At 45.0% G+C, this 27,532-nt stretch overlaps 1 protein-coding gene across 3 annotated transcripts in view; it reads right to left on the bottom strand.

Annotated features, from left to right (window-relative positions):
• Window positions 1–2,903: 2,903 nt before the first annotated feature.
• Window positions 2,904–27,532, bottom strand: part of LOC144132376 (egl nine homolog 1-like) — a 42,784-nt gene continuing 18,155 nt past the window's right edge. For 2 of the 3 annotated variants that reach the window (XM_077664731.1, XM_077664732.1), the window contains 5 exons: window positions 23,088–23,207; window positions 17,779–17,918; window positions 16,456–16,526; window positions 7,287–7,336; window positions 2,904–6,055 (listed from right to left, as the gene is read on the bottom strand). In XM_077664731.1, the coding sequence (XP_077520857.1) occupies window positions 5,864–6,055; window positions 7,287–7,336; window positions 16,456–16,526; window positions 17,779–17,918; window positions 23,088–23,207 (573 nt within the window). In that variant the 3' untranslated portion in view covers window positions 2,904–5,863. The remainder of the gene's footprint in view (window positions 6,056–7,286; window positions 7,337–16,455; window positions 16,527–17,778; window positions 17,919–23,087; window positions 23,208–27,532) is intronic. The other variant, XM_077664733.1, reaches the window with a different exon arrangement.

Raw genomic sequence — 27,532 nt, 5'->3', positions numbered from 1 at the left:
TCAACAGACCAAAACAGCCTCCATTGCCCAAGAAGCCATATTATCAAGACTACATAAGTACCATCTTAGCGCAGCATGCTCCAACACAGTAACTAAGCGCAATTTACATGGCAAGTCAGCACGCAGGCACTTGTAAGAAGACTAGCTCCATGCATATGTCGAGCCCAGACCCAGTTCTTACAAACACGCGAAAATATCAACTCTGCCTCAAAAGCCCCAAACGGTGTGGCTTCCAAGGACACCTGTCGCATCCCGCTGGCCTATTACCACACACTTGACCACACTTCACAATGCCATCCGTACCTAAAATGAACACAATCTCTGAACACAACGGCAATAAGCTGCCATGAAGCCATCACATCCATGTCCACTGTACACGTGAGCAGCAATACCTTCCCCAAAGGCAAAATAAAAATCTGCTTCACATAGCCTTCCTCAGCTTCCACAACAAGATTATGACCACTGAAGAGAATAAAAAGTCAGACGTTAACAAGTTTCTTGTACAAGGCTTAAAATGGATAAATTTTTACAATGCTGGTTAGGTGCGCGAAAGCGCTGCGAACTTGAAGCAAACATTTCTTAAAGGTGCACTAAAGAGGAATCTGAACTCGTCTTTTTACCGCGGGAACTCTATAGACACGTTCCGGGCATTCTTCGAAACTTTGAATTATTGTCCTGTGCGGCCGACTGCCCTAATTAAATCGGATTAAACATTCCGGCTCCACCTTTTTTTTTAACTCAACGCGGTAGGTAGGCGGAGTCAACCAACGCGTGGAGTGCCTTTCAGCCAGTCCACTGGCGGCTTTGCTTTCCTTTTATTTAGTTTTTTAGATGTCTGTGAATAAAGTTTCAGTCACAGACAATATAGCCGCAAATTAGGCCCACGGAAATAAAAATATACGTGGACTCTGATTTTCGTGTCACTCCACCGATGGCAGAGCGGCAAGCCGCCACAGGACTGGCTGATGCGTTGGTTGACTCCTATCTACCACGTTGAGTTAAAAAAAATGCGGGAGCCGGGACGCTTAATTCGATTTAATTAGGGCAATCGGCAGCACAGCACAATAATTCGAAGTTTCTAAGAATGCCCGGAACTTGTCAATAGAGTTCCCGCGGTGAAAAGACGAGTTCAGATTCCTCTTTAGTGCAGCTTTAACATTAAATAGCCGTTGAGGAACTGAAGTTTACCTATATCGATTGCTTACCTTGTTCTAACGAAAAAGAGTACCTTTGTCGAAAAGGACCTTTTATAAGATAGCAAAGCTAAAAAATGAAGTACATGTATCACCACCACTGCATGCTTTTGAAGCTACCTGCAGTGTGTCGACATTTTTTTCTGGCATGGATCCCTTAGGCCAGGGTACACTGCCATTCACAGCCAGTCAGTGATCATGGAGTCCTTTTCAGCCATGATGTCACAAGTTTGAATTACGTGGCGAGAAGAACATGGTTTATTATAAGTCATATTTGCTTGGCAATGAATAAGTCCTTTTCTGCCTAACAAATATCAACGCGGCCAGAGTTAGCTAAAAAACTGATTTTCACAAAGAACAAAAAGTGCATGAAGTTGCACCATGGCAGTTGTGACGCTGAGTGGAAACAAAGGAAGCCAAAACCTGCTCCAACCAGATCCAGGTACAGCATGACTAATCCAAGAACTCACTCAGTTGCTTTGTCCCATTTGTTTACCTAGGCTGAAAGACACAAGGTACTATAATGAAGGATTTCTGAATGAAAACAAGTAAAAAGACGGGGGTTGGGCACTAAATTACAAGAAGTCCACGTCCTCGCTCTGCGAATGGCCGGTGTCTCTACAGCAGCTAGTCATGACAGTCTGCACGATAGGTGTGTTACTGGCTATTAACACAGCAGCCAATTTCAGACCCACCTTAAATATGAGGTTTCACAAGCCAGGGCCATGACTCGCTTATTATGACACACTAGAGACTCAAGAGCGTCGGTAGTGGGCCATAGTTGGCCGTGATCTAATATTTAGAAAGAACTGAGTTCGTGTCTGGTATAAAAAAAAACCACCACATTGCAATCAGAGGCCCAACAAAGATATGCAGGTACAGTTGGCAACAAAAGTTAACAGTAGCTCTGCCTTTCAATTCACAGTGGAGTTGCCTTGCAATCCAGTAACCTAGAGCTGTACCAGCAGGTGGTGCTTGCACGTTCACTCATACTTACAGGTATCTCAGGCGACTGGGTCAAGAAACCGTATCAAAATCATTTTTTTTCCCACACGTCCGCATCCCATGACCTTTTGCTGGTGACCACGTGCTGAAGCTTGAATGCCCCACAAATTAAGCCACGACAAGTGCTACTCTTATTGCCCTGCACGCAGGTTTTCAAAAAAAGAGTTCTGCGTACAGTGAGAGCCAGCCACAAACATGGAGCTCGAGTAACAGCTCATCCTACACTAGCACATGCACACGCAGGCACACCTCACTGTTCTCCACAGACACAAGCATCCAACCAGACTTTTCATCAGAGCATGTCTGTGCACCATGCGATCTTTGAATCACCCCACATCTTATTATTATATTGTTCTGTTTCCTTGTTCTGGTTTTCTTTAATTTGTTTGAAGTTCTTTCATGCGCAGCCATAAAAGTGCACAGTGTGACTAAATAAAGTCTATTTGGAGAGTGTATTATGCATGGTAGCCACAGTTACATCACTGCTAAATTCCAGCAGATGTCCAGCAGCCTACAAAGAAAACACCATTCACAAGCAGGCTGTTTGCTTCCAATTCAATGTAATTCGTGGATGCTTGCATTTACATAAAGTGCTATCAGTAAAGCACAAAAAGCTGTGTCAAAAGGTCTACTTTGCACGTGTACCCAGTATTGACAGAAAGTAGTTTTGTTTTTTTCTACTTTCTAATTAATTATCTCTCAGCAATAAAATAATTACACTTTTAATTTTCAATTGATCAACACCATAAATTTAAGAAAAAAGACAAACATTCTCCTGTGCACCTTGGTTTCAGTGACCGTTGGCTTCATTTATATGTATGTCATATAAAGTCTCTCATTTTTCATCCCTTGTCTGCTCAATGCCTTCTGAAGTCAGCTGCAGAAAAATTTAACCATTAGCAACTGGAAACGTGAGGCCATGAAGATGGCAAGCCAAGACTTGAGCACATCTGCAGTTAAGTCTCTTTGCTAGCTGCAGCAGCACTTATGTGCACCCACGCACAAACAGTGCTCTTTCTTTAACTGTGCATCTCTATTAAACAGTTACAGTGTACAGTACGGAAACAAGGCAAGGGTGCAAGTGCACTCAATGGCTTTTAAATGCCAAAGCAACATTCTGGGATACGAGGAATTTTGTAGCGGAAGCCTCCGAATTGAACTTCTGCCACCCTGGGTTGTTTGACATGCCCCAAGATCTCAGTAGACAGTTATTTTGGCATTCCCCTACACTGAGATGTATAATGACATGTAAACTCCTGTGGGCTTTGACAGCTCTAAAGAGGACTGTGCTTACAGAAGCTGCCTGTAATTAAAATCATGCGAAAAGAGCCCAATGGATTCCCGAACAACCGTTAGCAGCGAAACCACTGTGGGAAGAAATGCATGATGCTGCAAGTAGATGGATGGATGAAGCGCTATACTGCAGCAGGGCACTGTGTTCCACTACATTTTCAAAAAAAAACATGGGTTTCCAATGTTGCCATAACTGCACACTAAAAGATTGTAAAAATTGGAGGAACACTTAAGCTAGGCCTTAGGTGTATGACGCGATACCCTTAACAGGTTATAATTCGAATACGTGCGGAATTGGTTATTGTCGACTTTACATTCATAGATCCCTGGAAGCCCTAATGTCACTCCTGGTGCAGCGGTGCAGCACTTAAACAATGTGTTACTGCCCTGCGATGGAAGGTGCTGCCACCGGTGGGGCTTGTGCGACCAAGGTTGCTCTACCCGAGCAACCTCTTGCGACCAATCATTTTTTTAACTGCCTCCTGCCACTGTGTGCAGTTTGCTCACAATCCAGTGGGCAGGTTGTGATCATGCCAAAAGGTTACGTGATCTAGGTGGCCCAACTGCCTCTGAGGTTGCTTTTCTGCGGATTTTTCATGGATTTTTTGCTCATGGTCAACGCCGCCGCCGGATTTTCTGCGACACGAGCTCCTTATTGCTATCACATTACAGTGCGTACTTGAAAAAGTTTACAGCCCTCAAATGTGTACTGTGCGATGTCAGTGCACGTTAAAGAACTCAAGGTGATCAAAATATCCGGAGCCCTTCACTGCGGCGTACGTCATTGCCTGAGTCTCTTTGAGATGTTAAACCCAATAAACCAAAGCAAACCCAAAAATTGCACCTTGGTTTTGCCAGGCTTAAACCTCGTGATGAGCCGATAAATGATATTTCATTTAATATAAGATCGACACTATAGTTTTTCCAGTCGTACGAAACATGAACACAGTTCAGTCTCTGTGTTACTACTCAAGCCCATGCAACAAACCAATGACCGGTTAGCGTAAGTGGGTTAAACACGACTCCATCAAGCTAAGCTGAAGCATGCCTGGTGCTTAAATGATTGATCGAAAAAAGGAAAGGCAGGTACTTTTACAGCCACAGAAACTGTTCTATACAAATAGGTGCAGTAGCATGATTCACACATCCACAGGCCATAGTGGTAGTCTCACAACCGGTTAACATTCCGTTCCCTACACAGTGATGTCTACTGGACTGGCATTTACAATGAACTCTACTGCAAAACAAGCATAGCAAAGTATGAAGGCAAATGTCATTGTGGTGCATATGCAGCATGCTGTCACAATTCTCTTTTGGATAAGGACATCTTTAGAGGCACCAGAGCTCTAGTCACCAAGCAAACAAAACTGCATGAACTAGCAATCGTCAAACACAGTATATACGTACTGCTATACACGCATCTCTTGTCATGGTTGCTAGACTGGTAACAAAAGGAGCACAGTAGATGTCAGGCGTGTCGAAATAGCTGGTAGAAATGGTCAACCGAAAGATCATGTGATGTGCACCATTTCGGTGCGTGTGTCAATGCCAGTGGTGTTACACAATACATAATGCACAATCTTGCTTGCTGCTGTCCTGTGTTGTTTTAACTGCCGATATGGTACTCGCTGCAAAGGGTGCTGCAGTCTATGACACAATATTTGACATGGTCTACAGTAACTAAAATAGTCAACATCCCATCCTATATACAATTGACGACAGTGATGCTAAGGCCTTTCAGCCATGTGTACGTTCTTCCAACGAACATCTTCGACAACCAAATAAGCATGGCTTGTGCTAACGGCTGCTAGAGAATGACAGGGCAAGAGTGCTGGGCTTCCAGGTTTCACCAGGGCCCCTTAACTGCTCTTTCACCTGCCCATTGTGTCTATCCACCTATGGGATCAACCCACGTGTCATACAGGTATGCATACACTATATGGGCACCTATATGACCCGTGAGTACAGTATGTGCCATATTTACAGGGAACAAAGAGGTAGTGAAACTGGCTCTTGAGAAAAGTAGGTTTCAACAAGAAGTGAAAAAAAAACGCAGAGAGCTCAAGAGGAGAAGCCTGAAGCCATACTCCTGCTTCACGGCGAAACCTACTTTTCTCTCCGTTATGAGCTGGGTTCAATCATTTTTTTGTGTTTGACACATACTGTGGCCATACGCTGCAGGGTACCCGTAATGCCCCTATGGGACTGCTTTGCCTGTCTCAGCAGCTCAGCTGCGCACAGCCTACTGAAGGCTCCACTCTGTAGTGCCTCCACGTTTCACTCTCGTGGTCTTGCACAAGGTGCTCTTCTTATAGCTGGTTGCACGACCAGGGCAGCTTACGGACTCGCTCACACCGCAGATGCTATTCTACTCAGGCTGGCGTCTTGGCACTCGTTGGAACCACGTCGTCGTCACCGCTGTCCACTGAACTGCTGACCAACGATACCTGGTCCCATGTTTCGGTCCCCTGGCTGGTAATTGGCAAAGGCAAACGGGTGCAGCATGCTGGCCTGCTGCTGCTGCTGCTGTTGCTGCTGCTGCGGGTAGCTTTGCACTGGCTTGGCTGCACGGTTCGATGGTGCAAAAGAACAACGGGGGAAGAAAAGAAAACTATATGAGGTGGATAAACATGCAAAGAGAACACAATCAAAAATACTGCAAGGGAATGTGTGAGTTTCAAATGTGCTATGCTAGTGCATCACATTATTCAAAGATATCTGGGCTAGGTGGCACTTCTTTCTTTCAAGTGAGCACAACATGTACAATGTTACGCAAGACATCATTTACGTGCTAAACGAAGCAGCAGAGCCAAGTGCAAGCAGCTTTAAGCCCACTACTAATTGCAGCGTAAAAGAAAGATGCATAGCTATCACAAACCGGTAAAGCCAGCCACTCACTAGTAAAGAATTAGTAAAGTGACCACCTGGCTTATCCTTGTTACCAAACAACAGGCATCTTGGCCTACACTCTGAGCAAACATGCTGCCCCTGATCACACCCCCTCCATCAAAAAGTACACCTGAGGCTATCACTACGCAGGGGCCATAGAAGGTACACCACTGGAAACCAAAGCATCTAGTTGTTTGTCCCATAAACCATGCGCCAAGTCATGTTGGTCCATTATGACCTTGGTCAACGCTGTGACACCAAGCCCCCTCCTGCCCTGTGCTATCTGAGAGTGAACATGAGCTCTGGTAGTAAGTTCTAAAATGGCGCAACACACATCAGTAAACAAGGCCAACAATCAGTGACATCACAAAATACACAGGGGGGAAAACACACGCAATGTGTTTGCCTACTTGTTTCGCGCTTTGAAAGGTGCGTACAGGTCTTAGCGAATACACAGTAGACTCTAGGAAGGAACATAACATACCTGTGGGTATGCTGAGATCTCGTACAGTTATGGTTGATATTGCCAAATAATATCCCCAGCTTTTTCCTTGGTGCCAGTGATTGCTGGCCTCTTTCATCATTCAACTATGCCATCATTTATTAGTGATCCAAGCCCCCCACGGAAATATTACTGAAGTGTAAGTCCAGTATCCAGTACCTGGATGCTTTCACAGTGGCTGCCCAAACATTTCAAACACAAAGAGGCGCACTTATAGAGGAAACATCGATTAATTTGAACTCCGGAGTCTGCACCAATGTTGTGTGTTGTCACAGACTATAATGTACAGGAGTGCGCAGTATCAATGGTGAAGCCGCACATAATGCAAGCCAAGAGTGATGGCAGAAAAGACGTGCAGAGGGCCGTGCAGAGAAAAATCAGCAAGAGGGCATGCTTAAGCTTACCATGCTAATAGCAGCTACCCGACGCACCGAGCTGTGCTCATCAGTTGGCGCTGAATTGCAAAAAGCATTCTGAGTTTCAGACACCAGCAGCTCACGGCTCCCAAGCAGGGTGCTTGGCAGCAACCATAGTTATGCCCCCCCCTGCAGCTGCCCAGCGACGAAGCAGACATGACTGCACAAATGCAATATCAGCAGCAAAAGACACACTCCTCCAGCAGTAGAGCTTGTCAGATTGCAAATGCATAATGCACCATGGCCTGATTAGCATGTTTACTTGAATGCTACGTTTTTTTTTATTATAAAAGAGAAAAACCATAAATGACAAATGTAATACTTTGTTGATTAACCCTATCATCCCCTTGACTCAAAAACACTACCTACCCCAGCAGTTGAGAACATGAGACTTGGTAGTTCCCAGCTGCCAGAGTCCTACTTTTCGGCAGCCAATCTGCATACAGCGCTTTGAAGCTGCCACCACTGCACTCAGCAAAGCTGTGGTCGACACTGAATGATTCTGAAACTACTACAATGGCAGGAGGTTGCAGAGGCTCACTGTAGTCACAATCTCAGGCGGTTGCCATAAATATTGGTGACGCCAGTTCCAACATCAACAGCACATTCACATGCTGCCTTGGATAACTAATATGCTCCCCATGCAGGAGCTGCAGCCTAAAGGGGACACTGAGCATGGACTGAAGTTGGCCTATGTTAACGGATTACCATATTCAAATAGAACCGAATTTTACCAAGGACAAAAATTGGATGGCATTGACCTCAATGTCTGTTTAACACATTCAATTTGGCAGCGATATTTGGATGGAGCCCTAATATCTGCGCATTGTGACCCACTGGTGGGCCTCCCTTAAATTTTCTTGGGTGCTGCATGACTCACCAGTGAGCCACTGGGGAAAGCAGCTTCTTTGAGCCACCAACATAGCAACCTTGAATGTGTGCTTTTTGTGGGCACTTTGAAACTCGCAGAGCAAGTGCCACGGCTTCATCGTGTGACTGTATTCGTGGCAGCCAAGCTTGCATACGTGACTTGGCCCACCGGTGAATCATAATGAGAATGTGTTAAACAGGTTGGCTTGGCAGGGTGGCTTGGCAGGTTGGCTTCCCAACCTGATACACAATTATGCCTTTTAAGGGGGGATGCAGCTTTCAAACCAAGATTAATAGAAAAAAAAAAGCCTTTTTTTAAACCACTGTATCCCTTCGCATGCCTCCTTTTGTACAAGGATGGAAAGTTGGGCTAGTTGGTAACAGTTCATGGTGGGTGGAACAGCGCGAACAGACGAAAGACGAGAAGAGAATACACAGACAAGCGCTGACTCGCAACTAATGATTTTATTAAGAAGAACATACATTTTATATTATATTTTATATTTTATATCACATGTTTTTTTAATATAAAATGTATGTTCTTCTTAATAAAATCATTAGTTGCGAGTCAGCGCTTGTCTGTGTCTTCTCTTCTCGTCTTTCGTCTGTTTGCGCTGTTACACCCACCATGAACTCCTTTTGTATGTTGTCCCGAACTTTCGTAGCTGAAATTCACTGAGAAGTACTCTAAAATAATTCTTTCATGCACCACGGTGACACGGCATACCGGGAAGGTGCTAAAAAAATTGCAATTTTTGTCTTTTCCCGTTTTCTGACTGGATGCTCATTTTGTGCAGCAGATTTCTTTATGACTGTTTTGTTTATTCTGACCCCGTTTGTTTTGTTGCACTGACAGAACTCCAATCTATGCGATCACATTCTTGCTTGCAGATTTTTGGTGTGACATCATGTTTACATTTTAGATGCGTCTATGCCAACTGCTTTGTAAAAAATGAAAACAAAAAATTTGTGTTGTGGGAAAAAAATATATAAGAATGTCGTCACAAATGCAGTGAAAGCTGAACCAGTCTTCTACCACAATTAGTCTAGTCTTAAGGCATATTTCAAGCTGCAGATGAGAGAAACTTTGTATACACGGTTTTGCCGTTTGTAAACAATCATGAGTGCTGATGATGATACTAGCCCCAAAGTGCTTTTGGTATCAATGGCACAGCATTTGAAAACGTTTGCACCAGTGCAGACAACACATGCCACGCTGGTTTTGACAAGGCAGCACAATAAGCAAAGCATTTTGTGCAGTGTTTGATAACATGGTGCTGGTGCAGATGACACGCCAGCTTTTGATGCTTCTTTTCAGACAGGAGGTGCTGTGGGGCTTAAGTGTTGCCAGAACAAAAAACGTTTGGCAAAACCACATATAATAAAAAAAAAGTTCTCCAGATATAATGGTGACATTTTGAACACTTATGTTTAAAGCATTAACTAATGTGCAAAGTTAAAGTTTTATCAAAATTCATCAAAAAATAAGAAAGTTGGTGTTGAAAGCCCCACCTTAAGACCCAGAGTTGCAGCACTACACTTCAGCATTTTCACAGGCAGAGCCATGCGCACAGCTCGAAGCTTTCCCTCAATAGAGCAGACGAGGAAAGCAAAGCAGCAAAAGTCTGAAACTGCGTGGTGTGTAAGGCCACCAAACTGGAGACAGAAACACGCAGTTGTTCAGGATGACGACTTGCAGAATGCGCGTCACTCTGGGGTCAACGGGAATGCAGAGCTAGAACTGTCTTTCCCAATTTCAGGACACCCAAAGGTCACATAATCAAAGTTGGCAAGCAGAGGTTTTCAATAAATACTTCAATTATTTGGTACAACTGTGGCAGCAACCTGCTCGCATCCCTTCCACAATGGGGTGTGCGTGCCCCTCTCTGGACTCTCAATCTCTAATTTGTAGAAACACCCCAAAAATTTGTAATTAGCCTCTTTAGCCATGAATTATTATACAGCTGGGGGAAAATTCTCATTTTTCAGATCTTTCAGTGGAGCATGCCGAGACTGAACAGAGAAGAAACGCCACCCTCCCAATGATTAAGCCCCTTAGCCATTCAAGACTGCTTTCATGGTCTCAATTCTGCATTTTATAAAGCATTGCTGATGTAGCGCGCGCGCACGCACACACGCACACGCGCGCCTTAAAAATGATTTTCTGTATGCATTTCAGATGCTTTACTTACGGTGAATCTATGCTAGATTTTTCAGATCTAAGCACATTATTACTGCAACCACCTTTATGGACCATTAATGCACTCTGCATATCAGCATTTGATAGCATTGAGGTTGCATCCACATTTCTCGATGCAGTGGGTTAACCAGGACTTCAGATTAACTGACTTCAAATATCGAGGCTTTACTGCACAATGAATAGGCCTCAATACACAACTGAAAAAGGCACGCTACTGAGATACAAAGATGTCAGCCTTAAAGAACACAGTAATGTATCAAACTAGGCTGCTCGATTAAAAAGTACTGAAAAACATTTGGTGACCCCTCGAGGATAAAGGCGAGGGCTGGGCGAGTCAAATCTTGGTGCACAGAGACCATTTCCAGCCCTTAGTGCTAAGAAGAACGTCTCCAGATCGTGCTCCATATTGCAGGGACTCATTTGAATGAAGAATACGACGACGAGCACATCTCTCCCACACCTTAAGTTGGATAAAAAAGGCGGGACTGCAGAAAACCTAGCATTGCAAAAGCAACTAAATGCTAAGCAAAAGCTCTGCCACTACTGAAGCAGACAGGATGCCAGGTCCAATGTACACTAAGCCTCTTTATACACTCACTTGCACATAACAGCTAGGCAGGTCTCACTGCATCTCTTGCAAAAAGAAAAGAAAACGACCATCAATCAATACAGTTAGGTGGCAGCCTTGCGGAATTCAGAAGCAGCGAAAACACTACATAAAAGCATCATCAAGGCCATGGCAGAGTCCTTTGATAGTGCTTTACGGTCATGAAACATCTTTGTAACTCTGCGAGAGAGTATGGCGCAAGTGGGTGCATGAAGGCGCTGCACTCTTATCATGAATGCCCCTACATGGGAGTGAAGAGGGTGTCCTCTGGTGTGCGTAGAAAACGATGTTTTGTGGTGCGTCATTTTCTCATCCTGGCATTTTACTATGCTCACTGTCGTAATGTGTAGCCTGTTGGTGGTGGTAGTGGTTTATTTTAAGGAAAAATAAAAAAAAAACAGAAGGAAAAGAATGTTGCTGGCAGCGGCAATTGCCATCTAATATCTTAAGCACCCGAGCTGGAGCCGGCGAAGGTGAAAGGGAGAGGACAGCAAGGAGAAGTACAGAGGGGAGCGATAGCAAAAAAGGACAGGAGAGAGCTTTGTACACTATTTACAAAATACATAAAGCAGTCAAGTTCACGTAGCTCGCACACAGATGTCCACTGTGCCTCTAGCGTTGTGGGCTCGGCAATTTAATTTTTGTTTATTTTTTGCCTGTTCTATTCTTTGTCGAAATATGCGAATGCTCGTGCAACAAGCAAGTGCACTCTGGCAATGATGCCTTCACCTTGTTCTGCAAAGGGCTGCCACTCCAGCTACTGAAGCAATGGCGAAAAGGTGCCACTGTTTCTTTTTCCCTTCGACAACGAATACTGCGACAAGCGGAGGCGTGCCATCCCCCGAAAGAAACTTTTGGCTTCTCTTTCAATTCAACAAACCTGCGTGCATTTGAGAAACATTTAGATCCCATGGACACCGTTTGGCACACGAGCCGACAGTCTGTGTGACGCGAGCTGCCTACGCCGGAGCCTGACACTGTCTTTTCGTAGAATATTCAAAGGGCTCCCACGACGCATATCCAAGCCCAAACCATGTTCTCTGCCATCAACAAAGCGACGCCACAACGCATCAGATGCTTTCGCAGAAAGAAATGCTCCATATAATTCCTGCCCAAACGAACCAGCCATCAACGAGGATACTGAAGCAGCTATAGATAAAAAGTTTGACTGTCAGCACAGATCATTCACCAATGCAGTGTGTCAGAGATTGAAATGCTTAAAAAAACACACTGGCTGGAATGACACCTTTCTATCTGTTTATTTATCCTTTACCCACAGTACCAACTTACAGATGGGAAGGGGGTTGATACCGTATTTACGCGCATAATTTGCGCGCTCGCATAACTTGCGCTCCCTTTACTTATCACCCGTGTTTACAAAAAAACATTTTTTACTCGCATATTTTATGCACCGCGCTGCGCTATACCACCATCATGCACGCGGGCTCTAACCTATGGCTCTACCCAGTAGCATTCGGCTATTCTGCGCGTTTGTTCGGAAGGGTTTTTCAATCTTTTGTGCACTGGGCGTTCATGGTGGTGTCAGAGGCCGCTGTTACAATCGCGGTGGCACCAGCGGCATCGCCACTCAAAATGGCCAGCAGCGCTTCCGGGGAGGATCAGCAGCTGATAGAAGAGCGAACACCGCTGTTTGTTTGGTTGATGCATGTAACTCGACTGCCAGCTACACTTTTCTTGGTGGCTCTGACAGCTTATGTTTGGTTGTTCGGTCGTGTCTTGCGATGAGATATCACAAATATACTGCTAGTTTCAAACTGCTTGTCAGCGCCTTATCATGGCGCGGAGCGCCGAAGTCAGCGAGAATAACCGCGTGCGCACAAGTTTGCCCATAGATGACAATCGTTGTGTCGGCAAACTAGTGCGCATGTGGCTATTCTCGCTGGGTTCGCAGCTCTGTGCTGTGATAAGGCGCCGACAAGTAGTTTGGCCGGCGCTCGCGCGGTACTGTTAAAGAATTGTGTGGTGTGATATTTGATTTATTGATCCGCGCTTGCTATCCCGGACGAAGTTGCGAAAGCAAACTTACGGAATCCGGAACTACCGAACAATTGGCTGGGCTGCAAGCGATGACGCTGTTTTAGTGTCTTATTCAGCTTCATGCATGCACCTTCATGCCATCCCGCAAGGAGGGGGGGGGGGGGGGGGGAGGTGCGCAGCTTTTCATTTAGAGTTAACTTTTTTTCGGGGCGCAGCCAGCGTGGGGGCGGGTCCGGGTGCTGACGTATACGTAGCAACATACACTATACTTATATTGCGTGTTATGACCTTTGTGGACTTTTTTAAGTCGCTATCGCGAAATCCCCGCGTAATTTGTGCACCCCCTTCTTGGAGCCCTAATTTCTGAATAAAAAGTGCGCAAATTATGCGCGTAAATACGGTACATATAACATAACACATAAATGCAGATGCTGTGCAAAGTACACATTCCTGTCTGGACAAAGCCTGTCAAAATGTAAGACTGCTGCTTTGCCCCAAAGTGCACAAAGTTAAATAACAGCTCCGCAAAACAAAGCACCAACTCCACAATTGCCAACAGAAGCTTGCTGAAGTCACAGCATGTGCAAACAAACTGGGTAATTTACTTGGGCACTTTCGGAAGCTTTCAGACACTGAAAAAACGATCTCCGACCAATGCTCAAAAAAAGCAGATGAAAAGACTGCAATGGCTGCACATTATAGAGTAACCAGTCCTAACAGAGTCTTGCAGTGCTACTGAAGGACTACTAAGCCAGAGAGCCACGAGGATCACGCAGAATATTGCACAGCGCAGAAAATTGCTTTTGGTAATGTTCATGCTCAGATTGTGGGGAGTAATTGCCTTGACAGCCAAACTGCCATTGCGAATGTTGGATGAATTCTGCACTTTGTGGCAACCGTAACAAAACTGGTTTATTTCTTTTTAAAATGCTGCTTCCATTTTTTTCACTGGGGGAAAAAAATAATGCCTCTAGAGCGACTGTATGTGCCTAGCTAAGAGAAGGGGGAAGAACTTGACCCAATAACAGTTGCTACCTGAACAGTTTTCTTTGTGCTCATTTTTGTTAAATCATGGGCATTAGTATGTACTGCCATGCGAACGAAAACGCAGTGTCCATCTGTCCATGTAGAGTGGAGTTTTTGTGAAGTCACAAAGGAGGAAACAAAGCCCGCAGGTATGATATGGCTGAAGAGGAAGGAGGAGTCAAAGAAGAAGGAATTGGAAAAATTGGAATTTGAACCGGAATTGAAGCTGGAATTGCAACTGAAAAAAATTGAAAATGGAAGAATTGATATTGGAAATAAAATTGGAATTGGAATTAGAATTGGAAACAGAAGTGGGATAGAGATATGCGAAACTACTTGGAGGTCTGGCAACGCCACGCTCGCTGCTTCCGGTTCCCATCACAGTTCAGTCGAGCAGGCTGTCACGGATGGCGACAGCTACGCGATGGTGATCGCTCCCACACTTTCCCACCAAGGACCACGCAGAGTGGACCCAGGTGTCAGCAGCTTACATGAATAGTAGTGTCTTCCGCATCATCATAAAGAAAAAAACAAATTAGGTGTCTATACTCCTTTAATGACCAGCCGCCTTCAGTTCTGTCTAGATGCATTTTGATGGGTCACACTCCTGCCTTGTGCCCCTGCCTCGGGGGTAGAGGGGAATGTGCAACTACCATGCACACGCATCACAGTGTTTTAAAAATACATCACCTTTGAAATTATGTTTCATAATTGTGCGTTCAGTTCGAGGATGGACTTGGATTTTCTGCATGAATAGAAATCACAGGTGCACTGTGAAATCATAAAACTGCTTAGAAAAGCTTTTGTTTACATTTATTCCGACCAGCAGACACCCCAGTTTTTAACCCAAGCCGAATCCAACGTCTGCGAGCAGCCTTTATGTTTGTAAATATGGCGTTTGTAAATACGAGCTAGGATAATGGAACTTTAAGGGAGAACAGGTCTTGAAATAATTTTTTAAAATGTGAAAATATCAATTTTGCGAAAATGGCATATTTGAGATAAATACATTCTAAAGCTCCTGCCTAAAAAGTTTTAAGGTCTAAATTCGACCTCCAACTACTAATACATCTACATATTTCGTGCCTACAAAGACTGAAAATGGCGATTTTGAACCGAAATGCATCAGGACTTCGTGCCTGTCACTTCCCACGACCGCATCCCCAATGGCCGCCACCTTGGTTTTGTTCGAAAGCTAGGCCCCTTCCTCACTACCGTGAAATATTTTTGGAACGTCCACATTCTGCAATTTCTTTCCAGCATCTACAGCAACCTCCGAATGGCTGGCACGCACACTTCATTCAAATGTGATTTCTCAGCTTCATGTTTTTTGCCAAGACGATTAGCCTTATGGAAGTTTTATAATGTTTTTATGACGCAATATTAATTAACCTTGTACCATTAAAATCAGAAAGAACTAAACTATGGAGCTATGCTGTTTTTGTTTGGCTGAGTCACACATTTCAAAATTTGTGACCCATAATGTCACCTACCTATACTTCATAATTATTGTGCAAGGACAAAATTAAATTAACCTTTTGATATGATGATGTACTTCAACAACAATATAATTAGCATAGCTCCAGGTGGTAGGTCTTTGGCTACAGTGCCATTTTAATCGAAACCAAGAAATGTTGAAAAAAAAGTGTCCGAACAACCCGTAAGAATTCAACTAATTTGGCTTCAGTTATTATTCTATAATATGGGAACTAACTGAGATATACTGAAACTAATTACATTTTTGAAAACGAGAAGAAGAAGCACATATACACAGCTAATTTCATTTTGATATATTTAATAATAAAATGCTGATTTCAAGACATGCATCTCCCCTTAACAGAAACAGTGCCACCACTTGAATTTTGCATTAAATTAAGAAGACTATATAACAGCACGAGCGTGGAACGGAGTTTTTCTGCTGCAACCAGCACCTGGCAGCCTGCTTTGTCCCCAAAGCAAACTTCGGCAGGAGTTTCATGACCAGCAGGCGTATCCAAGGACTGCACTAACATTTGGAGCTTGCCATTTCATTGCACACAGCATCTATTGCCAACCCAGCCAGCCCACATGCCCCCACAGGGCCGATGTTATATATGTTGTGCTAGTGCAGCAGCAGCAACAGCAAGAGAATCAATGCTGGAGAGCAAGACACACAAGCGATGCAGCATATAAAACTACAATGATGGGCATACTTGTTATAGACAAACTAGACATCAAATTTTGGTTGTTAGTGCACACTAACTTTGCCTCTCCTCGGCACTTTCCATCACCAAGATTTTTCAATTTGATATCAATGAATGCATGGCAAGATAGTCCAATAGTGTACAAAGCAGTTAAATGAGACGGGATGCTTTGCCCCCGGACTTCAACACGAATGAGTACAATGTATCGGGCCGTTTGTCTGAAACGCTCTCTGCCCGAAGCAAGACAGAGCCCCACCATTTCCCCCAGCTTACGTTCTGTCTGGAACCTCTGCAGAGCCTTCTTCCGCTCCTCGGCATCCAGGTACCACACCGTGATGGCAAACCTGGGCAACACAAAGACCAAAAGACAGTCTTGTTGGCAGACCATCCATGCCAATAGTGGGGAAGCGAACAGGAAGTACTCGGGAAGAAGGATGCAGTGGCAAGAACAAACTAGTGGCAATAACAAACTAGTGACAATAACTGCGATATAACTGCGATCGCTGCAGAAGAAAAAACTGCCTATACCACCTTACAGTGCAACACTGCAACATGCTTACATTTATTTGTAAATGCAACATACAGAGTGCAAGAAAAACTATGGGGCCTTCTTATCCACATTCTTAAAAAAGATAATGCGATAGCCTTTAGGTTGCCTGCTCTGGTGTCAACATTTAGTGTCCAATGTTCTTGCGATTTTCCCGCCAAAACTCCAGTTGGAACCGGTTCCACATCCCTTATAAGGCATGCATGAGTCATCACCTCCTAGAATGCTCGAGTACTATGCTATGGGATTATACAAATCCGACCCAGTAATCCACCTTAATCCATTTTCTGGGGTAGGCCTAATTCAAAAATTTGGGGGTTCCTTTGGAATTTTTGGGGTGGGAAGACTTCCAAATTTTGGGGGTCCTCTAGATTTTCAAATTTGGCAGCGCCCTATGATTGGTCCACTGGTGGTCGGGTGGTGTTGATGACATCACAACCCTCTCCACCAATAAGAGAATATTGTGACAGAGAAGCCAGCAATATTTTGTGAGACGGCAATCTAAACGCTATTGTATAAATAAAATCCCATTCTGTCACTACTGGCCCCTTTGATTTGCCAAGCTCATGACTGTATCAGGATCAGTATCCGAATCCCAGGTGACACCAACAGGCAGCCATAGATTGCCCAGGGGAGTCCCACATATGACATGCTTGATACACACATCACGCACAGGCCCAATGCTCACTGCAGTCTTCCCATAGAAAGTACCCCTTGCTGGACTGCCATGCAGAACTTTTGTGATACACAAGTATGTTCCGTGAAACAAATATACTTCTTCTCGTAGAGATCACAAACCCGTTTTTGACATCTTTGATAAACTTGCACCAGAGTTCCCCCAAAATGAGTGTAGTGCGCAGGGACTGACGGTATAGGCTCCGTGCGCTGGTATAGTGATGCCACCCACGGTGATGCCACCTTGGGTGACGACTGGGTGATGACGCCCAGTCACGGCCTGTCTCGAGGGGAGAGCGTGCGCACCCCTCGAGACTGACCGTGGCCCAGTCCGTCTGCGTCAGACATTGGAGAAGTGCGGCTGATCCTCTCACCTGACGGAGTAGGCAGGCAGCACCTCGTGAGGGTTCCGCCGGTCCGACCAGAAGAAGAGCATGCGGTCGAAGACTGGCTCAATGTTGGCCACCTTTGTGGACTGGCCCGTAGGAAACATGCGCAGCAGGCCACCCTGCGTCTGCAATGCACAGTGCACCCCCTTACCATGGAGTGCCTGGATGCCCTAAAAACAGGGCTTCACAGATTACAGGACATATACCACACTGCACCGTGAGTACCAAAAATTTCCATAGAACTGCCCACCTCGTGAACCAACGAGATTACAAAATTTGTGGAGTACAATGGCCATAGCCAGCACACGAGAGGCTTAATTCGACCCAAGACTCAATGGCAGATAAATGAACATTGCAAGAGGAGAGGGCCTCATCACGCATTAGACGTAGTGTGAGTTATGATGATGATGTGAAACAATTGCACACCTCTAAGTTTCACCAAGAATAAACGCCCATTAGTGTGTCAGGACCATACCATATTTTGCATAATGTAAGACAATCATGAATATAATGCAAGGGGAAATTTGGCCTTTAGAAAAACGAAAAAAAAAAATCCACTGGCTATAGGAACACAAACCTCACGCCAGGTCTTCCAGGCAGTCAATGGTGTTTCAGATGCAACATTTCCAAAACACCAGCAACACGAACTCAGAACAGTGGAGCAAACCCTACCAGGTGTTGCCACATGCAGCCTGCCACGCAGTGGTGGCCACCATCAGCATTGTGCTGGTGCTGCTTTGTGTTTTGCGCCGACTGTCCGTCTGCCCTTTTCTCTTCCCTACTCCTACAGCTTTCTCACTACCTCCTCTTTTCTCAATGGCCCACAGTGCCTCGTCTCCACACACACACATAGCTATTCTGTGCCACTGCATTCCATGTGCTTTGCTCCTGCACCACCCAAGGTCATCAAAAAGTTGTCTTCTCACTGCAGTTCATGTGACTGCTGCTTGTGTAGGCTGGTGCCTGCTGTAGGCATCTTTAAGAGCAGCGGAAAAAAAATTAGCTACGGTTTAGCCCTGGTTAAACCTAGAGTGACGCGAGAGCTACCTCTGCCTGGCTACGCTTAGGTTCGGCTTGAAAGTGAAGACGCAATGGTTTTACACACATGGTAGTGCACACATAGCAGTGCACACATACCCCGCTTATCGAGGCGTATCGCACTCTATCCTCCGTCTCCTCGGCTCGCCACCTCCTCTTGGTTTCGTTCCGACACCGAGCCCTGGGCCAAACCGTCTAGGTCCATCAACCCCCGTGGGCTCATTCCCATTTTCAACGAAGGTCACAGTGATCTTGACACGTACCTCAAGCGATTTGAGCACGTGGCCACTGGTCAGAGTTGGCCAAGAGACAAGTGGACCACAGCGTTGAGCCTATGCTTGGGAGGAGAAACTCTTCGCGTTTTCGGAAGGCTACTGCCTGAAGACTTTCTAGATTACAAAAAAAGCTAAGTTAGCGCTCCAGCAACGGCTCCGTTTTACGGTGGTGAAGATAGAGGCGGCCCATGTTCACAGGCTGCCAGTCATGGAAAAGGCAGGAAGGGAACAGTGACGCCTGGGTCTGGTGGCTCAGGCTGTCGACGGCGGGCCGTCCAGGTCTTGATAGCCCGGTGTCTGCGGCTCAGGCCAAAGCCTGAAAATTCAGGGAGGCCAGCAGATACGGTAGATGTCTGTTGCCAACCGTATTCTTCCGGCTCTCGGGCACGCTCTCCCCACGCTACATTCCACTTCCACTTCTCCGCCTCTTCGTGTATGACCACGTGCGCCTTCTGTGGCACTGGCTCATTACATCACCCTATACACTTTCATGTCACAGCTGCTCCCCCCAACTTCGTAGCCAATCATCTGAAGAAAAATTATACTAACATGTAATAATACATATAAATAAAATAAAAGTCCAGCAGGTTCAATCTGCCAAAGCCCGCCGATACAGAAATGCAGCGTGGAGACATCTGGCAATTCAACAAAACCAGAAATTGGGCGAGTTGTTGTAGGTTTAGTATCTTTGAACAGCACAAAACGAGACGGACACAGTGCTGTGTGTGTCTGTTCTTGCTCAACCTGGTCTTCTTGTGCTGTTTACAAAACAGGCTAAACCTACACCACTCACCCAGTTTTCAGTTCTGTCGAAGTTCATTTTTAGATCAGTGGACTATTTTCCATCTTAACTCTTTTCCAGCACTGTGTGTGCCTGTTAGAGTTGTGCGAATACTAAAAAGTTTTGAATATCATCCTGCTCTGGATGTCGGCAGGTGTTCATACAGCGTGGTGGCCTTGTCCTTCGATGGCTGCACGGCTCGGCACGCCGCTGAGGAGTGCATGTGATGGGGCAAAACCCAAATGCAAAAGCAAACACACTACGGCGGGAACTGCTCTGCGCCCACCGAACGAAAAGCCCGAAAAACAATGATGATAAAAAAGATAAGAATGCAGAGCTGCCATCGTGACCGAAGCGAGCACTCTGTCGGTGTTAACTTTCGTATTTGCAGTGTCGCTAGAAAGCAACTTTGAGGCTGGCGATACCTTATTGTACATATCCTTCAACGGCTGAAATTTGATGAGAGGTGAAACGCCACTTATTTTTGGTACCGCGATGAAAAATTTGGAGGGGATACTTGAGCTCCGCCTTAAGGGTATGACGCTATAGCTTTAGTGGGTGAACGCCCATATATATGTGAAGTTGGTCATTCTCGACTTAGCATCCATGAATCCCTGGGAGTCTTCACACCACTCCCGGCGCAGTGACGCAGCGCTTAAGCGATGCGCCACCGCCCTGCGATGGCAAGCGCTGCCACCGGTGGGTCTTGTGCGACCCAAGTTTCTCTTCCCGAGCAACCTCTTGGAACCAATCATTAATTTAACGGCCACCTGCCACGGTGGTCAGTTTGCTCGCAATCCGGTGGGCAGGTTGTGATGACGCCACAAGTTTACGTGACCTAGGTTGCCTCTCCAGGGATTTTTCACTCACAATGCTGACAACGCCAGATTTTCTGCACAACAGGATCCTCAATGCTACTGCATTAAAAAGCCGGCACCAGGAAGCATTTTGATGCAGATGCAATCAGTCTTTGCTTCAAAGAGCACAACAATTTTCTCGCACTCATGATTTTAGCATAGGTGTATGCCTTCCCAGCACTTCCTCACTCCCTATCTGCGCACCCACCTCATTAAACTTGCTTTCTCCAAGGATAGGTACAACCCATGCCTTTGTGCAGTTACGCATGCACGCAAGGGAAGAGGGCACACTTTCATCTGCTCGTGCCTCATGCTGGCCTGTGCTGACAACACGCCTCCGTTTGGAGCACCGCAATGCGCAACGTTGAGAGGTTGGACTTCACAACAACCCACCCCAAAAATCCGAGGTATCATGTTCTCTGATTGGTACACCGTGCCGTGTTGCCAGTTGCCGTGCTCCAGTTCATGCATGTGCGTGGTGCTTTCGGTGACATTTTTTGACTTTCACATAAAGGACAACTCAGGCCATAGCTTCCTCCAGAAGTGGTACGAGCACGCAAGCATGCATGTGCAATGCAGTCACATGACCGCATGCTGAGCAAACGAGGTCAGAGAAATTGTGGCATCAGATGAGACGCATCCGAAATTTCAGCCACGCTGCACAATGATTTCTGTGGGATGCGTGACTCCGTACCATGCAAGTCCGGAGTATGAATCATGTCTGAAAAATCTGTCAGCAACTGTTGGCCAGCAACATATAACAAGTCGTATGGTAAGGACTTGCGACAATGATGCTTAGTGCACTTTGACTTCCTGCTGATTGAGCATTGCCAAACAGAAGTTTGAGAGCATTTTTTTGTTTAGTTTTTTATTTCAGTTGCCTTAATGAATTCTGTAAACCCCATTTTTAGGTGTACGCTATTCAGCTCTAATGAGCTGCCCCCATTTTTTTGCTACTACATTTCCAGTCACAAACTATTCACTTCAATTCGAAAATATTTGCTTCCCTCTGAAACTATTCAAACACAATGACTATTTGCTTTGTATCTGCTTTAAACTGAGCACTCACTATTCACACATGCCTAGTGTCTGTCCTTGCTCGTCCTGGTCCTTATGCACTGTCCAAGGATGCTAGACACCTCGCTCAAGACTGCCAGCAAATAAGTAAAAAATATTTGACAATGCCACTATGCTCAATGTGAGCAAGTCTGAACATTTAAATTTTGGGAAAAAAAAAAAAAATCTCTGACCCTTTCATCCATTTCTTCACGGTACAATCCAGTTGTACAGCCACCATAAAAAGTACTGCTATCGTGCATTTGCTTGTAACTACTTAAAACCTTTATACAGATGCCCACAGAGTATCTGAGAGCAGATTCGAAGCATTTGGCAGTGTCCTATGATTGCATGTCAAACACGCTGACAATGACTGAGATTAAAGTGTAATCCACTTATAATGGTACCAGATATAACGATATATCAACTAAAGCCATAAAATTCCATACATTTATCAATTCTCCTACTGCTCCTATGTAAAAATAAACCATATATAATGGATAAAATTATAGGTGATATAACAGATATGATTAGATTCTGGTCAAGCAAAAGCGGTGTTTACCACCAAAAATTTTTCTGAAAGTTTAATAAAAATTAAATATTGTGAAGCGAATAGCGTGAAAAGTTCGCAAACAAACTGGTATGGCGAAATCCGCGACAGGGTGTTGGCTACAGCTTTGAGAACCAAGTGCTATATCACCATTGCAATCCCCCCAGGGAGGAAGGAAAGGCTTGGTTTCCCGCCGCTGCAAAACAGTTTCTCACACAAATTCAGTTTCCACCATTTCCGCCCGTAATTGCATTCATGAACAGGGTAAAAATGGCGGCGACAAAGCGCAAGGCAATATCTCCGAGCCCAGCCACCACTTTTGTCGTTGAGAATTAACTTCTTATTTCTAAGCGTTAGTTTTTCTTAGCGCTTCCCTTTGTTTCGTGCTGTACACAGTGCACAGCCTTCGCAGCGCACCCTTGACAGGAGCGCCGGTGGTGGTGGCTACTTGCACAGGGGGAATGCATGGGTATGTTCTTTTAGCTTTTTTTTTTTGCCGATCCAGATATAATGATGAGGAACTATAATGATTGGATTTTAAGGTTTTCTCAATATTGTTATAAGTGGACTGCAGAGTATAACATAATCGTACACAGTACAGCATGGTTGGTTAAAGACAGCTGGTGCGACTTGAGAAAAAAATATTATGCGCATTACATGTGCTGCTGATCACAGAACTGCATCCCTCATTGTCTGCAAATGAACAGCGTCTCCAATATGTGACAAAAATGCCGCACCTTGACGTCCCAGTCCTTGTTGAGGTAGTAAATGCTGGTGATAACGCGGCCATCTTCGTTTGGATTGTCCACGTGCTTAACATAGTGTGTTCCACAGCCCGGGTAGCACGCTATCATTGCCTGCAAAAGTGAACAGAAATCACAGACAGTAGAGCACAGTCTGACACAAAACACCCCGAAAAGCTAGCCTGCAGAATTAAGTAGGGTATTCATTTTGTCCCCCCTTGAGGAACCACACATGCAATAGACTTTCAAATTAGTCAATTACAACGTTCTGAAAAGTACTGGAATACACTGGACTAGCACTTTTCATTACATTCTAAACGACCAGTCCCCAACATGAGTAGACTGAAAAGAATAGAGTAATTAATCATTAGTATCCACCCAAGTATGGCCACCCGGCTACGAAGCAAAGTTGTACAGCTTTCTCAGCTGCATTATAAAAAGCACCATGGAAAAAACCTGAACGACAGAGTTTCTTACATTTCTTTCGGGCCATACATCAAGACAACAGCGCTTTCTGCGATATTCAGCTGATACCAAAAGTGCATACACTGCTGAAAATGCAACTGTGAATAATGTATGCACAACTGCACTTTCAGTAATGAAGCTGATTGCAACCTTTTGTCTACGGTTTGAGTGCTTTATGTAGGCATGGCAACCACTCAGCCACTCAGCCCCAAGTCCTTTTCTGCTGGTTTATAACCAAGGGAGGCGTTGACTATAGACTGACTGGAGGCGCTCGTGCAAGCATTGCTCTGCTGTCAAGCAAACTTCCGTATCCCTCACAAACCCACATCAGTCAGGATCGGTCTCCCGAATGAAGCATTCAGTGTTGGCATTTCTCAAGGATTCACACATTTAAAATACAACATTACTTAAAAAGAACCATTGTTCAGCCATCAAAAAGACAAGGCTCCATACCTCAGGTCGCAGGATCAAGCATGCATGCCGCGCTTGTGGCATGCGGAACGTGTCTAATGAGGTGCTTCTGCATAGTCTGCATAGTCTGCAATACATGTTTCCCACAGTGGCTGACCCCAATTCCCTACACTTGAGAGCCTGCTGAGCAAACAGTCCGCTGACACGGGACACAAGAAGAAGCAATGCAACAACGAGCTCCTTTTTCACTCTGGTCTCGAATATGCACCAACTAGACCGAATATGCACTGCTGTTGACTAAACTTAGCTATGTTTGCATGAAAATGAGCCAAAACAAAAGAAGTGGTAGGGTTTTAACGTAGTTACACTGAGTAGACGTGCGAAAGCATGTGTTTAGCCAGGTTGGCTCATGGTTTTGCTTTGCTGGGTCGTCGGCATGCCTGGTGACAATATTAGTACGACAGTAGCATTAGTTGATGAAGATGACGATAAGCAATTCACAGCGCAAGAGTGTGTTGCAGTTTAACACAAAACATGATCGGCTGTGGCGATAGCATTAGTGCTCCCATGCAGTGGCTAGGGAAGCTGGTCTGTTTGCGGCACTACCAAGGGTTCGAAACCCAGCAACGGCAACATTTATTTTATTTCTGCATGGGCTGTTGCTGTGCTAGGTTTGGCCGACGCCACCCGGCATGGGCCTAATTTCAGACAAAGTCGGTGAGCCGGTTAGACCTAGTGAAGTAGTGCTTTCGCACTAAAATATCTCAGTAAAAAATGGCTGCCCCTGAAACAATGCTGTGCAAGCCACCAGGTGAGAACAACAATTCTCCCAAAAAGCAGCACGGTCACGTGTTCACTTCTTACCAAAACATGGCTTTGGTTGGCTGGTTTCAGCAAGTAAAGGGGGCAGCTGTGCTTTGGCAAAATAAAAAAAGGCACAGTATAGGAGTGAGATATACCATAGATTGCAGCACATAAGACGACTTTTAATACGTCGACCCCTTTAATTTGAAGCCCACAATGGCGAAAAATCAGTTGATTCATACCTTAAAGGCTCCCTGAAGGGGCTCTAATAAGGTTTCGGTATGGCTGGGATGTTAAAGGACGCCGCTTTACAAATATCCTCCAGCAAGAATTTTTTTGATGCGCTTAGGAGAAGCTGAGTTATCTGTAGTCAAAATTTTAATTTCAGTGCCTTTGCGTCTTTCGTTCTTCTCGTCAATTTTTACACGCTATAGGTTTGGTTTGCTTTATGGGAGTTCAACGCCCCAAAGGAACTCGGGCTATGAGTGACACCGTAGTGAAGGACTCCGGAAATTTCGACCACCTGGGGTTCTTTAACGTGCAGACATCGCATAGTGCACGGGCCTCTAGAATTTCTTTTGCACGCTGAAGGGTTGGCACATCTCCGCCAGCGTGATGTATACAAAAAAAGTGTGTGTGTGTGTGTGTGTGTGTGTGGGGGGGGGGGGGGGGGGGGACTTATGCGCAACAATATATGCTAACAAACAGGAGACACAGTGCTGTGTTCGCATTTCTTGTTTCTTGCATTTCATCCTTGCAGTGCCCTGCGAAGTTCCTAATTTACGCAGATGACACCAGTGCGTTTTTCCCAGGTATTTCAGCCACTGATCTTACAAATCAAGCGAATAAAAATTTCAATGAAATTAACTCTTGGGCTATAAACAACTATTTGCAAATTAAGACAGTAGAACCCCTCTATAGCAGATTAGTTCGAACCAGCAAAAATCTTTACTACATCAAGGTCTTTACATATCGGCTGTTGGTGATGGAATGGTGGCTGTGACTATGCTCTCTGGCTGCTTACTAAGCACGAAGTGTAGGTTTATAAAAAATATACTAAAAAATACTTTACATCCTGCTCCTATTGTCCCGTTATGAATAATTATTTTTCAGTTATTACCGTAAAAACTGGAATATAGGTCGAACTTTTTTTCAAAAAACCATGGTGAAAAGTCGAACCTCGTCTAATATACCAGTCATTGGCGGAAAAATTATGGAAGTCTTGCAACAATGGGTAGCTCAACTCAACAGCGTCCCTACATCACTATCACCATCAGCAGCAGTGCCGCCATTGTGCATTTTTGTAATTGCAAAGCTATTTTGGTTAAAGGCTGCTTTTTCACATTTTTTTTCAAAATGAGCGGAAGCCGACGGCAATTCACCGTTGCCTTCAAGAAAAACTCGACTGAGTACGTGGAAGCTCGCGGCAACCTGGTGGCACACCGCAAATTTGGAGTATCCGAAAAGAGCATTCAGTACTGGCAGAGGCAGAAGCTGCGTATTACAACTTGCAGCAACCAGAAGAAAACATAATTTTGTAGGCGGACCGCGGCGTATCCACAATTGGAAGGAAAGGTTGTGCTGCATGCAAGATCACTGCCTGTGAGTGCCAAATGCATCTGCATGAAAGTGGTAGAGATCACGCGTGCCTCTAGCCTCACAAGGGTGCAATTCAAGGGCTCGCCATCTTAGGTGAGATGATTCATGAAGAGGAAGGGCTTTGCTCTACGGCGCCATACTTCTGTGTGCCAGAAACAAACCTGCGGGTCGATGGGAGCACGATACTCTTAAAAAATTGGCCAGGTGTACATACGAGCAGCATTTAAATGAAAATAAATACTGTCACCATTGTGCAACCTGTCGAGTCGCATTTGTTTCAAGCTAAGGATGTCTTTCGGTACTTTTTCCATTGAAAATTTTTTTTTTATTTTTAGAAATGGTTAGTTGGGGGTCGACCTATATTCCGGTCCGACCTATAGTCGTCCAGTTTTTACGGTACATGTAATCATGTTTTCGACTTGGTTTGAGTCTTGTGGAAGTATACTGTATTTGCACAAATATAACACGGCAAAGAATATAATGCCATATTAAGATCAAATTTTTGCACGACCACGCCGTTGTCTGCCGTAGCCACAGCGTCACTTCAGAAGCAGTAGTTAAAAACTATACACGAAACGGTCAAGCGCGCAGAACCGCCTACCCACTGCCGCCGCTTCACTGCTACGAACGCACGCCATTTTCTTCCCTTTTCTAATCCTCACTGCACTTTTACTGGCTTTCCTTTCTCAGCGACCCACGCCGCCTTCTTTGTATGCTCATAGCCAGCTTTACATTTTCCGTTCGTGCCACGTGCTTTGCTTCACGACCTCAAAAAGTTGGCTTTTCCTCACAGCTTCCAAGCTTGGTGATGAAGCCGCCTCCAAGCGCCGTTTTATCGTATTCGGTATCTATATTCCTCGCGATCCTTGACTTCGCATGTGCCGTGACATTCCATGGGAGGTACATCGCCACGGCCAGACGCTCTTCACTATAACCGTTTCTTCAAAAAAAATCTTTACTATAACCAAATAAAAACAACAAAAAAACGTAGTCTTCTATAGAAGGTGAAATGGGACCACAGCTTCACTTTACTCTATCCGAGTTTTTACTATATCCGAGTTTACTAGAGCGGGGTTCTACTGAGTTAATAAAACTAAAGCTGTGATGTTTCACCCCCATCATAAACACTTTGAGTTTCCCCCTGCTAAACAAGGCAATAC

This window comes from Amblyomma americanum, chromosome 5, assembly GCF_052857255.1.
Source record: "Amblyomma americanum isolate KBUSLIRL-KWMA chromosome 5, ASM5285725v1, whole genome shotgun sequence".
In the NCBI taxonomy this organism is placed as follows: domain Eukaryota; kingdom Metazoa; phylum Arthropoda; class Arachnida; order Ixodida; family Ixodidae; genus Amblyomma; species Amblyomma americanum.
Note: the sequence above shows the minus strand (reverse complement) of the source record. Positions and strands in the feature narration are given on the sequence as shown.